General features: G+C 35.2%; 1 protein-coding gene across 11 annotated transcripts in view; it reads right to left on the bottom strand.

Moving 5' to 3' along the window:
- Nucleotides 1–15,579, bottom strand: part of PPFIA1 (PTPRF interacting protein alpha 1) — a 60,450-nt gene that overhangs the window by 20,415 nt on the left and 24,456 nt on the right. For 7 of the 11 annotated variants that reach the window (XM_075048273.1, XM_075048271.1, XM_075048277.1 and 4 more), the window contains 13 exons: nucleotides 15,125–15,346; nucleotides 14,153–14,299; nucleotides 13,052–13,186; nucleotides 12,411–12,485; nucleotides 11,917–12,000; nucleotides 11,197–11,328; nucleotides 8,740–8,802; nucleotides 7,371–7,450; nucleotides 6,982–7,114; nucleotides 6,108–6,331; nucleotides 5,494–5,728; nucleotides 1,523–1,674; nucleotides 570–742 (listed from right to left, as the gene is read on the bottom strand). In XM_075048273.1, the coding sequence (XP_074904374.1) occupies nucleotides 570–742; nucleotides 1,523–1,674; nucleotides 5,494–5,728; nucleotides 6,108–6,331; nucleotides 6,982–7,114; nucleotides 7,371–7,450; nucleotides 8,740–8,802; nucleotides 11,197–11,328; nucleotides 11,917–12,000; nucleotides 12,411–12,485; nucleotides 13,052–13,186; nucleotides 14,153–14,299; nucleotides 15,125–15,346 (1,855 nt within the window). The remainder of the gene's footprint in view (nucleotides 1–569; nucleotides 743–1,522; nucleotides 1,675–5,493; nucleotides 5,729–6,107; nucleotides 6,332–6,981; nucleotides 7,115–7,370; nucleotides 7,451–8,739; nucleotides 8,803–11,196; nucleotides 11,329–11,916; nucleotides 12,001–12,410; nucleotides 12,486–13,051; nucleotides 13,187–14,152; nucleotides 14,300–15,124; nucleotides 15,347–15,579) is intronic. The other 4 variants (XM_075048275.1, XM_075048282.1, XM_075048280.1 and 1 more) reach the window with 1 other exon arrangement.

Below are 15,579 nucleotides of genomic sequence, written 5' to 3'. Positions count from 1 at the left end.
GCTATGGACTCAAATAGGTGCTGTCTAAAACCAGCTGGAGTCACACAGAGAATCTCATGTTTCAATCACCTGTAAGGTGAATTATTAGTGTTCCCATATCACTTATGGTTGGTGTCAACATCAAGGATACTGCTTTATGCAAAGATTTACACAAGAGAGAAAGGTAACCATAGTATTTCCTAAGCCACCTGGGTTCGTTTCAAGAGAGTTCCTTTGGGTACAAAGTGAAGACATGACTGTTGGTGTTAATACTAAAAAAAGTCTCTTTCCCTTCTGAGATACAGTTTAAATTTTTGCTTCACAAAACAAGCTGTAACAGTTCAATAAGGTTCAATAACCTAGATACTTGAGACTAAAAGACAGCAATACATGACTAGTTGAACTTGCATCCTACATTCATAAAAGGACCTACAGAAGATTGTGTCGCTAGTTCCAAAAAATGCTGTACATAAGCATCAAAATAATCATAAATATGCACAGACTGATACACACATCATAAAATTCAGTCTTTTACTCTCTCTTTTACTGTGCCAAAAAAAAAAAAAAAAAGGGGGGGGGGGCAAACCAACCTTGTCCTAATGTTTCCTTGCTTGCTTGTCCAGGTCGTCCCTTTTCTTTCTTGCCAAACAAGCGGCCAATAGAGGATTTAATCCCCTTCTTTTTGGGGGCTTTATGAAGAGAATCTTGGCTACTATTACTGCTACTAGGATTACTCGTTTGCCCGTCTTGCGAGCCTGTTGAGCTTTACAAAAAAAGGAGTTATAAAGGAGCACATGTACAACAAATTCACTGGCATAACATAGTGAGAGACAAGTTCAGGTTTCTGTGCAAGTTAACAAAAGCTCAGTAACTCATTAATGACATCTAATTTCAGCTTTTAATGAGTCATGAAAAGAAACTATCTACCAAAATACATGTCATTAAACAGAAAAAACAGTGGAAACAACTAAACCATGCAAGAAAGGAAAGGATAGAATATTCATATACTGTAGCATGTAACAAGTCAATTCTCACTTTAAGAAACAAGAATTCAAGTGTTTAAAGTGCCATTCACAGAGGCCAAAGTTGACAACACAAGTTCCTGACAAATTGAGCTAGACAACAGAAGTTTGAAATACTTCAGTGGAATCCATCCCAGATATTTAGGAACTTTGAAAAGAACATCTGTCAACCAAAATGATGGTAATTTTACAACTTATTTCTGAATTCATAGCTAAATTCCAGTCTATAAAAGAAGATTGGAATTGTACATCTTCCGTTTCTGAAGCGAACTTAACACAGACCTTGAGTACCAGAAGAATTCTTCACATAAAGCTATTTCTGATCATTAACAAAATCTGTATTCTTACTGTTTATGTAACATAATCACCCACTTATGTCTTCATACTCCTTACTTTTGAGAAACACTCCAATATCTAGACTAAAACCCTATAGGCTGAACAGCTTTGCAGATTTAGGATTTCATTCTGATAATCTGAAATACTAAATTACTGGCAGGTCTGACTTATTCACAGCTACTTACTTTCTTATGTCCCTGATATCTTCATGGCTCACTGTATGTAAAGCTCCTTTTTGGACTCTGTCCAAACGCAAAGATCGAGGTGAAGAAGGTGGTGATGTTTCACATTTTATTGTGGCTTTATCATCTCGTACCTCTTCTCTAGAAGCTGGAGACTAATGGAAAACAAATGAAAACCTGAGGGGTTAGTTGGAAATGGCAAAACATGAATGCAATATCTACAGTACACAAAATACTGAAAGGAAAAATCAATTGTTTCAGTGTTAAAGGATTACTCTTGCCCTTACCATTCTGCAGTTGCCTGGTTTTGGTTTGACTGTTTTCTGGATTTTCTGTTACCTTCAGTGACAAACTACTAAATTTCAGTCTTAGCTAGTGAAATGAGCAAGTAAGCATTCATCTTTTATTCACTCATAGAGCTAAGAACTAAAGTAATGTCTTCACCACCATAAAACTAATATACCTGACTTCAGTTTAAGCCAGTGCAGAGACAGAAAACCAGAGGATCCTGTGAAAAGAAGGCATCCTAATTTTCACTGTTATGTGTTTAGACAATCACTAGCAAGATTCTATGAAGTCAGTTTCTACATACCTGTGGCTACAGTTTATCGCAAAGTTTGAATAACAGAAATTAAGACTTATTTGTGTGAACACTAACAGATATTTAAAATTACATATTATTTCATGAAGATTGCAAAATAGTGGTTACAAACAGAAACCAATGCAACAGCCCCCCACACCAGCAAAAAAAGTCAAACAAGAGAAAAAAACACAGAACAACCCACAAAAAACAAGCCCACACTTATATTAAGATGATAAACCATTTTACATTTAATATCAAAGAGCATATAATCTTGCTTTATTATAGAGTTACCCTGCAAATGCTTTCTTTTATGTTTTTGTTATCCATCAATCAGTTCGGGGACAGGGAAGGAGATGAAGACGCACAACAGTAAATAAACTAAAGATTTTTACCTTTCTACGGTGTTTCCTTAAATCGCTAGGCTGATAGATGCATGCAAAGAAAAGAAATTTGGAAAAGCTGTATTTATTGTAAACTGTAGCACAGACTGAAACAACTAGTACAGACAAAACATATTAGGGATAATATAAATAACAGTTACAGCAATGGCACAGAGAAAGGTACACAGTATGAAGTACTCTTCAAATCACAGATTACTTAAATGCATTCCTGAAGAGCAGAAAAGGAAGAAAAGAAATAATCAAGACTTATAGTTGGTTATCTACAAAAGTACTGTCGATATTTGAATGTATTAGTATCATAGGCAAATTAGCACACAAAAAGTGCATTATCTTCAGCAAGAAAAACAGTCAAGTACATGGGGGTGTAAGGTGTTGCTTTTAAAAGGTGAGAGGATTTCCAGTCATGTATCAAGAACTTGCCTTGAACTATCTAACCTACATGGTGGCCACAGCAGGCTTAATACATTGTCTGCACTAGTCTCTTCTCACACCTTAGCAATTTCTGCAGTTGTTTCCTACATCGCATAAAAAGCAGCCATACTTCAAAAGACAGAGTGCCAACAATAGCTGATTTCTATACAGTAACACTATTCTGTTCTTTTTACTAAGTTTAAAGTGCTGGAATGTTTCAGCAAGAGTCTACCATCGGTTTTATTTTATCCTCCATCTACTCCAGAAGCCACTGTACCTCACTTCCTAGGTACATCTCACCTCTGCCAGTGCACAGAGCAAGGCAGCAACCTTGATTCACGTAAACAAGTTATCAAGTTACTCTGACTGATGCTGACAAAAGTTTAATTTAGATAATCTGTTTAACAGTTATCATTGCATTTGGCGAAAAATTATTTCAAAAGGCTGTAACCAAAAATAAAGTCAGTCCCCTCTGCAGATGGGGAATTGTGTGTTGTTCCCCTTCCATAAATGACAACTTTTAATAACTTTTTATTTAGAATACATGTAAACTATGCAACATTACTATGTAAAGTTTTGTTCAATCTGACCGTAGAGAATCCTAGAAGAGTCTGGGTTGGAAGGGACCTTTAAATATCATCTAGTCCCTCCCCAAGTTCTCCAACAAGGCACAGATGACTCATTTTACCCTTGCTGGGTCCTTCATCTATTAAATTTGATAACCCATAAAAAAGAAAATATTTACCATATGAAATGAAAACCGTCCGCAAGAACTTACTGTTCCAGAGAGCTCCAGGTTTCACAATTTATCATGTTGATGCTTTTTAATTAATTTTAATCATGAGGCATTTTCCCGCTAACTGAACTGCCTAACACCACTACTGCAGTTAGCATTAAGCTAATGTTGCCATCTTGCTCAAAAACTAATGCAACTTTCTACTAAAATCATCGAAAAAAAACCCACAAGAACTCATTTAGTCTGATAATTCATAATAGCCATTTTGAAAGTTTCTAGAAAGCTCTTGTTCTGTAATTCTAGAAGCATAGCTTCTTGTTTTCATGCTTTCACAAATCAGTTGCCAGGTACGAAAACATCAGACAAATGCAACTGCAAAAAACAGATCCAGTGCCTTTGATTCACAATTCTTATGATCTAAAGTGAACTTAATTACAGTTTACTTTTGTTCAATTACATTAGATTTTAATACAAGACACAGATTCTTCTGATCTAGTTTTCATTAAAACAGCTACTTAAATTTGTATATGGTTTTCTGTAAGAGAAGTACTTAGTTTAACTACTTATTACTGGGAAACTTTATATTCTAAAGCACTCCACATTTTGAAATTTGTTAGTTTCTGTAAAAGAAGTGTGCTTGGCCCTGGATATGTGGCTAGAGCTAGTATAATGGGTTTTTTTTGGTTTTTTTTTTTTTTTTTTTAATTCAAGAAAGGCAAAATGGTTCCATTTTACCAAAAAAATAGACTTTTTGGTATACATACACATCCACCTTAAAAAGCCAGCAAAAGTAGTTAGCCAAAATACTTATTTTTAAACACACCCATAAGAGACCTAAATGAGCCTAGTCAGTCATTTATAGTTGACCTGCTCTTACAGTGATGGATATCATCCCTTGTCTACCAATCAGCATGATATAGGCATGATAAAAGTACAGTAATCCAAGAAAATAAGGTATACTAAGTATGGTGCTGCACATACAACTAGTAAGTACAGTTTCCAAATGCATATGCAAATCTGGAGATAAGGCTATATATATAACTCAATTACAGAAGGAGCTCTTCCTGGAGAGTGCTTGCAAATAAATACCCATATCCAGAATGCTTCTTAGTGAAAGGTATCCTAAATATGAGACACTGTTAGGTTTGCTTAACATTTATGTAAAAACAAGAAAGTGGAAAACTTGTATCTTGTTTTTACAGATAGGTTTACAGGCATAAAGCAGCTCCTAGAAGTATTAATTTTTCTAAGCAGTCGTAAGAATGTCAGAAGAATGGATCCATCTTTCTCTACTCGCTGAACTGCTAAGCACGAGCTACTACTTCATCAGCTACTAGGTCTAACAGATACTTCTTTTACCTACCACTCTTAACTGGCTAAAACAAGACACTAGCACTCATTAATATTAAAACAGCTGTGATACCTTCACAATCTTCCAAGATTAATGCAATATATGCAAATCACTTTTTAGCTGAATATTTAGTGGAATAGTGGACTGCTAAAAATAAAGTTTAAAGCAGAGGGAAAAAGTGGTTGCTGTACCAGGGGTTGAAAAGAAAATATTATTTCTTCTAGGAAGAGGAGTCAGAAGAAAGACCATAACAACAGAAGGAATACTTAGGCATGAGATGTTGACCAAATAATAGACTTGAGTTCTGAACGTTTTTCCTAATCATTATGACTGTATCTTACACTTTTTATAGAAGTTGAAAGGAAGCAGTAGAAAAACCTAGAGAAAGGAAAAATACAGCTGAGTAAGACGGAAGGGAAGGGGAAATCAAACAACCGATTTCCTAGAGAAAAGGAACACTCTTCCAAAAAATGAAAGTTAATGGATACTTACCAGTGTCATGATACCTAGTCTGTCCACTTCCCGAGCTGGACTATGTGGAATCCGCCTTGGGGTAGAGCGGCCACTGCCAGGCGGGGAAGAACCAGCAAGTGAACCACTTGCGTAGGGAGGAGGAATGGAGCTCATGGACCTGAAACGGCCATGGGCATCCAAACTTCCACTACCCACTCTGCTTTCAATCTCCTCTGCACGCTGCTCTGTGTTTTCCTTTTCTTCTTGTATAAGTCTAAAAGAAAAAAGTTTCAAAGGAACATGACATTCAAACAATACCATATAAACAGAATGGCTGACTTGGGCATTAGAAAGAAGCAGTACCTATCAGACAAGACAGACACACTGAAAAATCTTCTAATCCAATCTGAAAAAAGTGGTAAACACTACGGCTATTACCACCATGCAGGGGTTTCTGTCAAACTAGTAATACACAATCCCTTCCATAAATAGGGCTGAAGACAAAGAACCTGAAGCAAACTAGTTACTTCTGTCAATCCCGCCACCAGGAAACTGAATAGGCAACCACCATTTTCCAAGTAACCACACAAAAAGGATTTCTAGTGTCACAGAAACTCATTTTTATCAAAACCTTAACAGCAGATAGACCATACCTAATCTCTTTGTTGATTGCATCCAGCTGTTCTTGAAGCATCATGGCCAAAGTCTGAGCATCAGCCTGACCACTTGGTGATAGCAGATCAACTGAGCTGAATATAGTCTCCCTATCATCCTCAACATCAGAGACATCAACATCACTTTCAAATGCTTGTGCCACATTTGCCAATACACTTGCTTGCTGGGCTCGCTCCCAGTCCTGCTCGTTCAGAGTTTGGACCTAAGAGAATTAATTAAAAAAAAAATTCCAAACTCAAATGGGAAAAATGTGACATTTCTACTGTTTTTCAAGATGGTTAAAATAATTTTTTAAAAGCCCACTTACATGCTGAATGCATCCATCAAGACAGCAATGTTTAGAGAAACGTAAGAAAAGCTATAATGTAGAAAACTTTGCATCTTACATTTTAGTCAAATTTAAAAATGGACAGGCCCATTGAATAAATTAAAACATCACATATCTTGGCTATATACACTATAAATTAAGAGTAGAATTTTGCTATCAAATCCAATGGGTATTTTGGAATCAGGTTTATGCAATGAGAAGTTATATGTCCTGAAAGGGACTTGAAATTGCTTGCAGAACAGTAACGTTAATTTTGTGTATAGACACAAAAGTAGGACTGTTTTAAATTGTATTTTACAGGCTTATCGTACTTAAATTGGACTTCAAAATTATAATTTTGCAATTACTTGCTAACAAATAAAAAGACTAGTAGCTGTGCACTAGTTTGTAAAAAAGGATATATAAAATCTAGCAGTTTATTGCTATGTACTCCTAGTCCAAAAACTCCTTGCCATAGATTAGCCTCATTTAATCTATTTTGTTGCCAAAGTTCTATTTTTATTTTGATTTCAGAGTTCTATTACCTTTGAAGGTTCATCTCTGAGAGCTGCCAAACGTCCTTTCTGGGGACGCCTTAGCACTGATGAGGTGCCATAGGAGTCTGTATGACTGTCAGGCACGGACGAAGATGTGATAGGGTATCTGAAATCTGGTCGGCTACAACATGAAGAAACATTTTATCCTTATGAAGGTAGGGGGAAGGGGAAAACAAACCAAAAAAACCCCACCCAAATGATTCCTCTTGTCCCACCAGTGCCAATTTTTTTAAGCAGTATAAAAACTGCTTTATATGCTCTATCAAGAATACATTTTATAGTTATAACTATTTTCAGTTATAATAGACAATATTGTATCTAGCAAAAGTGACTTTAAAGAAATTAGAAAAAAATAAACTATAATTAAGTGCTGATACCTATGATGAAGTGAGGTGGCTCTGAGTCTCACTTGGTCATTTTCAGCCCTTAATGCTTCAACATTTAATACAAGCTGATCCTGTAAAAATAAACAGATAAAATACATAACAATACACTTAAAAATCAGTGTCGAATACCGATTTATAAACTAACATTTAGGTTTTTGATCTCATTTCTGTGAAACTCAGAAATAACATTTTAAAACATACCCTTCAATGACATAAAACGTAAAAATGATTTTCGCTACACACAATACAGCACCATCACAAAAGGGCATCCAAGAATAATTCTGTTGTCTCTCTACACCGTGACTGTAGGTAATGACAATATATATTTTAAAAACAGCTACGAAATAAAATTCACATATTACTAACTTTACTATAATTAAGTGATAATATTTAATAAGAAACAAGAAGATTTTTCAGGCTCTGTGCACAAAAGGTTCTAAATGCATTCACTTTTAACTTGGACATTTTTTACATGCTCTAGAAACGGAGAATTTAACAACAGAGAAATCCAATGAATGAGAAAACAATGAAAGACTAATAAAAAGTGGCTGATGATGAACATCTGTGCCTTGTGTGAAAACTGCTGGCCTACACATACAAAAATTCAAAGCACATTCTGCAAAATATTCTGAATGCGTTCTTCATTTTAGTACAGAAGCACAGCCTCTACAGTTTGACCTAGCTACTTACTAGAATGATTTGGGGAGATGCAGTACACCTGTGATTTAATAAGCAATAACAAGTATTATTTCAGAACAGATAGTGTGACAACAAAATCAATTGCCACTGCTTAAGAATGCGAAGAAATGAAAGGCCCCACCACTATTATTCAAGAAGGGAACTTGTCAGTTCCGGGACAAGCAAAAGACCAGACAGCTGCTATTGCAAAGGAGCAGCCAAGTCTAATAAATATTTCTCTCCCTGCCCCTCAATTCTTAAAACTTTAAAACAATTTTATCAGTCGAACAAGAACATTTCATGATACCCAATGCTTTAACAAAAAACTTATGGGAAAATACCCAACATTAAAAGTATTTATCTTTTCTTTTTACTGTTCAAGGTCATACATACAACAGTATAAAAATTCTGCACAATCCTTAAACTTTGGCAAGTTGCCAACATATCCAGCCACTTTACATATTCAGAAGCATGCTAAGTCTTTGAGTAAAAAAGCTATGTATTACCTATAAAATCTTCATAAAAATGAGGCACACAATACCATAAAATGAGCAATAACAGCTCCCTACTTTTAAACAGACCAGGTAATGTTAAGTTTTATGAGGGAATTCAAATCTGGTCCTGCTATGTAGCAATGCAGCAATTATTTTCCAATATAATATTTCAGAAGTGTGTATTATACCTTTTCATGCTGAAGTTCCTCTACTTGTTTTTTCGCATTTTCAATTTCTCGAAGAAGTGAATTCTAAAATAAAACATATCACAAATTATGTTACTCATAAAAGCTTCTAACTCAAACCATAACTAACATAAGTATTAAAAAAATTCAGTCAACACTATACAGATGCATCTTAAGTTACAGATACTTTATTGCTTACATCATTTCACTTTGATTATAGTTGAAGGTTTATCCTTTCAGGTGTACAGCCCTCTAAATAATGGATTTAGTAAGATTACAAGTTCCATAAAAATTTAATACCAATACTAGCCTTTTAAAGCTCTGACAAAGCGAGTAAAAAGAAAAAAAAAAAGAAAATAATTAGGCAGCTAAAATAATTCAAAGTAATTCACTGAGTGGTTACTAAGACATTACTGCCTGTTATCATTAGGTTTTCATTTTATTTTCACTTGCCTGACCTACAAAACTACTACACAGTAATTTCTTGGATGTACTGTACCTCTAGAACTGCAACATTCACTGACTTAAGAGCCTTCATTAACATCAAAGCTGTCATCTTTATTTCTAAACAACTCCAGTAAATATAAGTACTTATGACTACTACAATCTCTACTCAAAGCAGTTTCCAAATTTAGACTAAGAATCATCTGAGAATTAAGAAACATTTGAGAGCTACAACAATCAAAAAGAATTTCAACTATTGTATTCGACTGTAGTATGTGATACCAAGGGAAAAAAAAAAGAAAAAAGAGAGAGAGAGAGATTCCCCTTCTAACAGGAAACTTATAACTGGATCACTTTCTTTTCCATTTCCACCATTGTCAAAAAAGTTCTGCTAAGCACATTTCCTTGAGATAAGTAATACCATTATCACACATTTAAGATGCAAATAAAGTTTCATACGTGAACAAACTAATCATTCTGGGAAAAAAGCCCAAGTGATCAAAAGAAAGTCTTAACATTTTACCTGCATGTTTTTTCCCAACTTATCATAAAAGAATGAGTGGAAGCCACAGCAAGAATACTTTTCTAGAAGCTGTTACTCACAGCGAAGGGCAACTAGATTTTCCTCATTATTCATCAACATAATTAGGGTTTGGAAGGTAAAGGGGAGTTAGGGTCAACCCTGAGACACCCCCACAACATTCAAGCATTTTATTTTTAAAAAAAAAACAAAACAAAACCACAGTCAGCTGCTTCTCAGAAACTGAATTTATAAAGACTGTTAGAGCAACCTTGTTGATGTCGTAACAAGGCCCATAACAAGAATTTCTGAAGTATTAGGAGCAGTTGGTGATCTTGGAAATAGTGATGTTAACTAAAAAACAGAAGACAAAGTTTGCAACCTTAGGTGCCAGATGATAAGCACCTTTATCACCAACTGAAAGGACGAGAATCAGTAGGACCTATATTTGTTCTGCACTACTCCATTCCTTGCAGCTCCAAGAGCGCAAAAATAGGGGAAAGAACAAACTACATCTTTGTAATGATCTAAGGGGAGCACAGTCCTGGAATTCTGGAAGGACATGTCAGATACCTGACTGATGGTTTAGGGATGAGAACTGAGTTGACATGTATGAAAGAGAAAGTAAACATTTAATAAAAGTCTGAATCCATCATTATATATTGCAACTGAAGCATTTTATTGCCATGACTTTAAAACAAAAGCCACTCAGCTTTTACTGAAACATTTCCCCAGATGGTCATTTCACTCTTCAGTAAAAGAAACAAAGTATTTTTTTAATCCAAGACAAAGCAATTCAAAGTCACCATCAAGTAAAGCGCTACTTTAGAAGACACTGCTTTGTTCGATGGAAAATAAGGGAATCTAACTTAAAGGCATGCATGGAAGAAAAATCCGTCAGGACCTAGGTCCAAAAGCAAAAAGGAAAGAAACAGAGTAAAGTATGTCACAAGTTAGAAGATGAATTGAACACAGAGGAAAGATCTGAGATTTGCATTGACAACACAGGGACAGCCCATTTACATTCACATAACCTGTGTCAAAATTATCTACCAGGGAAGAAAATGCAAGATTGTTTCAACTTGCAAGAATCCCACAATGACTCAGGGTAACTGGTACAGACAAAAGCAGTGGGAAATAAAAGAAACTGAACTGAAAAGGTCGAAGTTCTAGTCCTAATTCTTTAGACTTCCTGTACTACACTGGATGACCCTATTTATGAGTCCACACCAGTCAGCTAGGGAAGAATAAAGCTTCTTAAAAGATGCCTTCTCAGCACTGTAGTACAATGCCCAGGGACAACCTCAAAAAAAAAAAAAAAGAATTTTAGGAACATATTTTCAAAATCCACACTAGAAAAGAGCCTTAACAGAAACTACTTATTAATAAGGATTTAGTATTTACTTACAGAAGTTACAGACACATTGCAAAATACACAGATCACTACAGAATGTTGAACATCTAATTAATGTATATGCTGGACTGTGACTTGTTACCTTATCTTCCAAGGCAGCCATCCTCTCCTTGAGATGAAGCTGAAGCCTTTCATTAGATTCAGACAGAAGCTTATCAACAGTTTCTGACAAACGTTTATTATGCTCTTCATTCATCTTCTCTCTCTGTCTAGCCTAAGATACATAAAAGCTACTGAAATAACTTAAAATTTACAATGTCTAACAATTTCCAGGTTCTAAAAACAGTAAGCTTTCTTGAATCCAAATGCATTTTCTTTGATAGAAATATTTTTCGAAAGGAATAAGGAATACTGCATGTAGCTTCCATGACTCTGCAAGGGAGTATAAGGGACACTTAAGACTTTAATAACTGTTCCGAGATCAGAAGCTTGAAAATCTGAGCTTACGCTTCAAAAAAAGCAGACTTCAGAACCAATTCCATTATTTATAACCTAGGAACCAATTTTTCCATAGTCATTTAACTCAGCAAGTTTTTGATCTGTGTCCTCATCAGAAAATATGACCAGCAGTTAGGTATTTCCAAACATATTTTCAAACTTCCATTGGAGACTCAGCTTTTTCTTGAGCTTTAAGGTTAGCCATAGTACAGTGGCTCAAATCTCCCAACTATCAGCCAGTCTAAACTCTGGCTTTAGTTTAGAGATGATAAATAAAAACAGCTTTGCTGAATGGTCGGCAGCTATGAAGGGGATTAGATTATTTCTTTCAGCTTTTTATCTTTGCCAAAAGTATGTACAGTACCCTTTGCAGTTCTTGATTCTTTTCTTCTAGCTGTGCTTCCATCTGTCTCAATCGTTCCTCTATATTGCCATGTCTTTCCTCAGCCTGTCAATTTGAAAACAAAATTAGAATTTGGTTTTTTTTAAAACAGGTTTCAAAAGCATAGAAATATTGAAGCACAATAATGTATCTAACATGCTTTGCGCAACTGCCATTTATGGTAATACACAATGCAGAAGAGATGCCTTTCTGTCACTAAAAGAACCTAGTAAGAGTTCATATGGTAAGTAACAAAATGATGAAGCCTCTCACCCCTAAGTACCATGAATCAACTACTACTTGCAAATGAGCCTGCAACAGCAGAAGTTCATTCATATCCCCACAAATTAAAAAATTAAAAAAAAAAAAGCGTTTTCAGCTTTTCCTCACTAGCCTAGACAATATGACCCTTTGTTAGTAATCATGACAAAGCAGAAAGCAGCAAGCAGAAACAAGGACTAATATACAAATTCTACCTTCCTAAGCTTGGTGGTAAGTTCCAATACTTTAGCATCTTTAGCAGCAGAGTTCCCAGGAGACAAAAGGTCAGACTACAGAGCCAGTTAGGGACAGGAAAGATAACAGGGAAAGAAATGAAACTAAGACTTCAGAAGAAAACACACACACGCACTTGAAAAGGCTCATCTGTAGTTACTACATATAATTCAGACTTCATTATTCAATTTGCAGCCTTCTAAAAATCTTAATATTAATGAGTACCATTACTTCTCTCTCTCCCCACATTCTTGGTTAACAGTGGAAGAAATTTGGGGTTCCCCTTCAGAAATAGTTCTTGTTTTAGAAGACTTCATGCCTATTATTGAATGTAGTTTAATAAAAAGCAACAAAATAATTCAGAGAGACATTTTCATAAGGTAACAGAGTTAACAGAAAACCTGCTCAAGTTCCAAAGAGCAGAAATTTTTAAAAAAGGAAAAAAAAAAAGTAAATCAGAGCATGTTTAGAGAGATTAACAGAAAATGCAGAAAAACAGAAACATTTTCTGAACTAGTTGGGGGAAAAACAGAAACACAATGTAACCAACACTAAGAACAGATTTGTGTAGCAGGACACCAACAGAAAAGAGAACCTTGAGGACACTGTCCAATCGACTCACCTTTGAAAGTGCCGCAACTCTCTGTGCCAGCTCAGCTTCCACCTCCGGCAAAGTTTCAGCTTTTCTCAAAGTCTGCTGCAGCTTTTGTTCAGCTAGTTCCAGTCGTTCTTGCAATTGTCTATTCTTATCTTCACTCTACACAGGATTATGATCAGCAAATACTTAGTGTTAAAAAGGTAATTAATTTTCATCAGAGGAAGGTAAGGATAAAGATTACTGCCTTTACTAGACCTATGGAGAACAAACTGTCCAAAACTGGTTTTGTAACCAAAGATGTTGCATCCTCCCCTTCAATTACATGAGAAAATTTTTTTCTCTACAGATTTTTTTCTGCAGACAATTTTGTGTATTTTGAAAGCAGCTATATCACCAAATAAACACAGTTACGGTATGGGAAGCAGCATAGAACAAGTTGTGAATTTTCTATGTCAAGGCTGTGCTAAGATTTTGAGTTACATCAAGGAAAAAAAATCTTTCATATTTTAAATAACACTATGGATATTATTGCAAAATTTATTTTAATTTAAAGCATGTACAACTTCTTTTAAGAATTTTACTAAAAGGGACTTGTTGACTAAGAGTTGCCTGCCTCTAGTTAGAAAGTGATTGGCTAAACCACCATTTCTGGTTTATAAAGTGGGACTACTTCATGTCAAGCATACGTCACATTTCCTCCCACAGTAAGGCAACATTTATTTCTGTTATAGGCTATAAAAATCACCACACACTACACAAATATAAAGACTGTTTTAGTTTAGAATGAGTAATTCTCACACATGAAACTAAAGATGCTTGGATACACATAAAACAACTTAAAAAAATCAACAATTAATAGGGACAACAGCCCTGCTGCACCATGATCAAGTGCACTAAAACGCTCAAAACCATTTCCCCCCCAGTAAACTGTCTCATCGTCATTTCCAGGGCAAAACTCCACACAATGCACTCCTCCAGTTACTGAAAAACAATCGCTAACAATAGCACATTACAGATGATATTTATCTTCCTAAAAGCAAAGTGCTTTAGTACAGTATGTACATTAATTATTTACATTAGTTTTATGCTGAGCAAAATGTACTTTATCTTATTTCAAATTACAACCTGTCGATGCATGGAGTCTTTAGTGGCAATTTCATTTTCAAGTTTATCATTGAGGTCATGCACAGATGTAGCTTCACGTTGTGCAGCGAGGTAGCGTTTCTCAAGAGTTGTAATTCTCTCTTCCATGTCTTCCTTCTGGGCCATAGTCTATGAAAGAAATAAGACAAAATTTAGAATATAAGGGATAATTACTTAGTGATCAAACTGGGGGGAAAACCGACAGATCAAAAATAATAATGATTTTTTTTAAATCAGATATACTCTGTTATTTCAGTAAAAAATGAAGTTAAAAGAATAGTCTTAACCTTACGAGTTCAATGACTTTGGTTTGGGGTTTTTTTGGGGGGGGGCGGGGGGGGGTGTGTTAAACGGTGAATGCTTCAAAAGATTGGTCTTTATTATATTACACCACAGATCTGCTACTTACATTTTCAATGGCACAAACACAGCAAATCTTTACTTCCTGGGGGACGGTCAGAGAGTGTTCTTGGATTTAACTAAGCTCCCTTTCTATTTCATAAAGATACAGTACACTGCAATACATAGGACCTTGGAGGTTAGTGATTGATCAGTAACAGGAACTGTCAATCACACCACTGAAATTGAAGTGATTCCTCAACTACATACAACTTTAAAATTAAAAAATTCAAAACTTCATGAATAACCTTAGCATTTATGGCAAGATCTAGCATCTTTTCAAGAACACGTTAAAGTTCCCAATGCTAAATCTCTAATTTAATATATTTGTGAAGTATCTAGTTATTCATAGATTTATTCCGAAGATAAATTTTCTTAAGCAACTGGGTTTTTTAAACAAAAAATAGCACCATCATGCCCTAAATTATTTTCTTCTCACCTATCAAACCAAAGATATTCAAAAGCATAAAGCTGTGACTGAGCATCAGTGACACTGAAAATTTTACAGAGCAGTTGCATTTGTGACTACCCAAATTTTGACAGTTTATTCCTCACCTCTCGTACATCTCTCTGTAACTTTGTATTCATTTCTTCAGATTTTATTAAGTCTTTTCTAGCTGTGTCAAGATCTTCTTCCAGCTCTGTTACTCTGCTAGACAAAGCAGTAAGACGTTCCTTCATTTGTGTCTGCTCTTTGTTTTGCTTATCTATAATGTCTTGGAGTTCAATCACTTTAGCAAGGTTTTCATCATGGCATAAAGAACCATCAGAGGATCGCTATTAAACAGGAAAAAAAAAAACAATTTGCATGTTACACAGAAATTTGAAAAACAAACTGTTACTTACCTGTAAGCACCCCTTCCCCAAGATAATTTTATTATTGGACAGACTGCAAAAATCAGAATTGTGGTAACTGAGACTTTTTAATTAAATCATCCCTCAAAAATCTTTTATTATAGTTTAAAATTAAAATATTATAGTGAATGATTAAAAATCAGACATCAGCTAAA

This window comes from Buteo buteo, chromosome 16, assembly GCF_964188355.1.
Source record: "Buteo buteo chromosome 16, bButBut1.hap1.1, whole genome shotgun sequence".
Classification (NCBI taxonomy): Eukaryota; Metazoa; Chordata; class Aves; order Accipitriformes; family Accipitridae; genus Buteo; species Buteo buteo.
The sequence above is the reverse complement of the archived record's forward strand: the minus strand, read 5'-3'. Positions and strand labels throughout refer to the sequence as shown.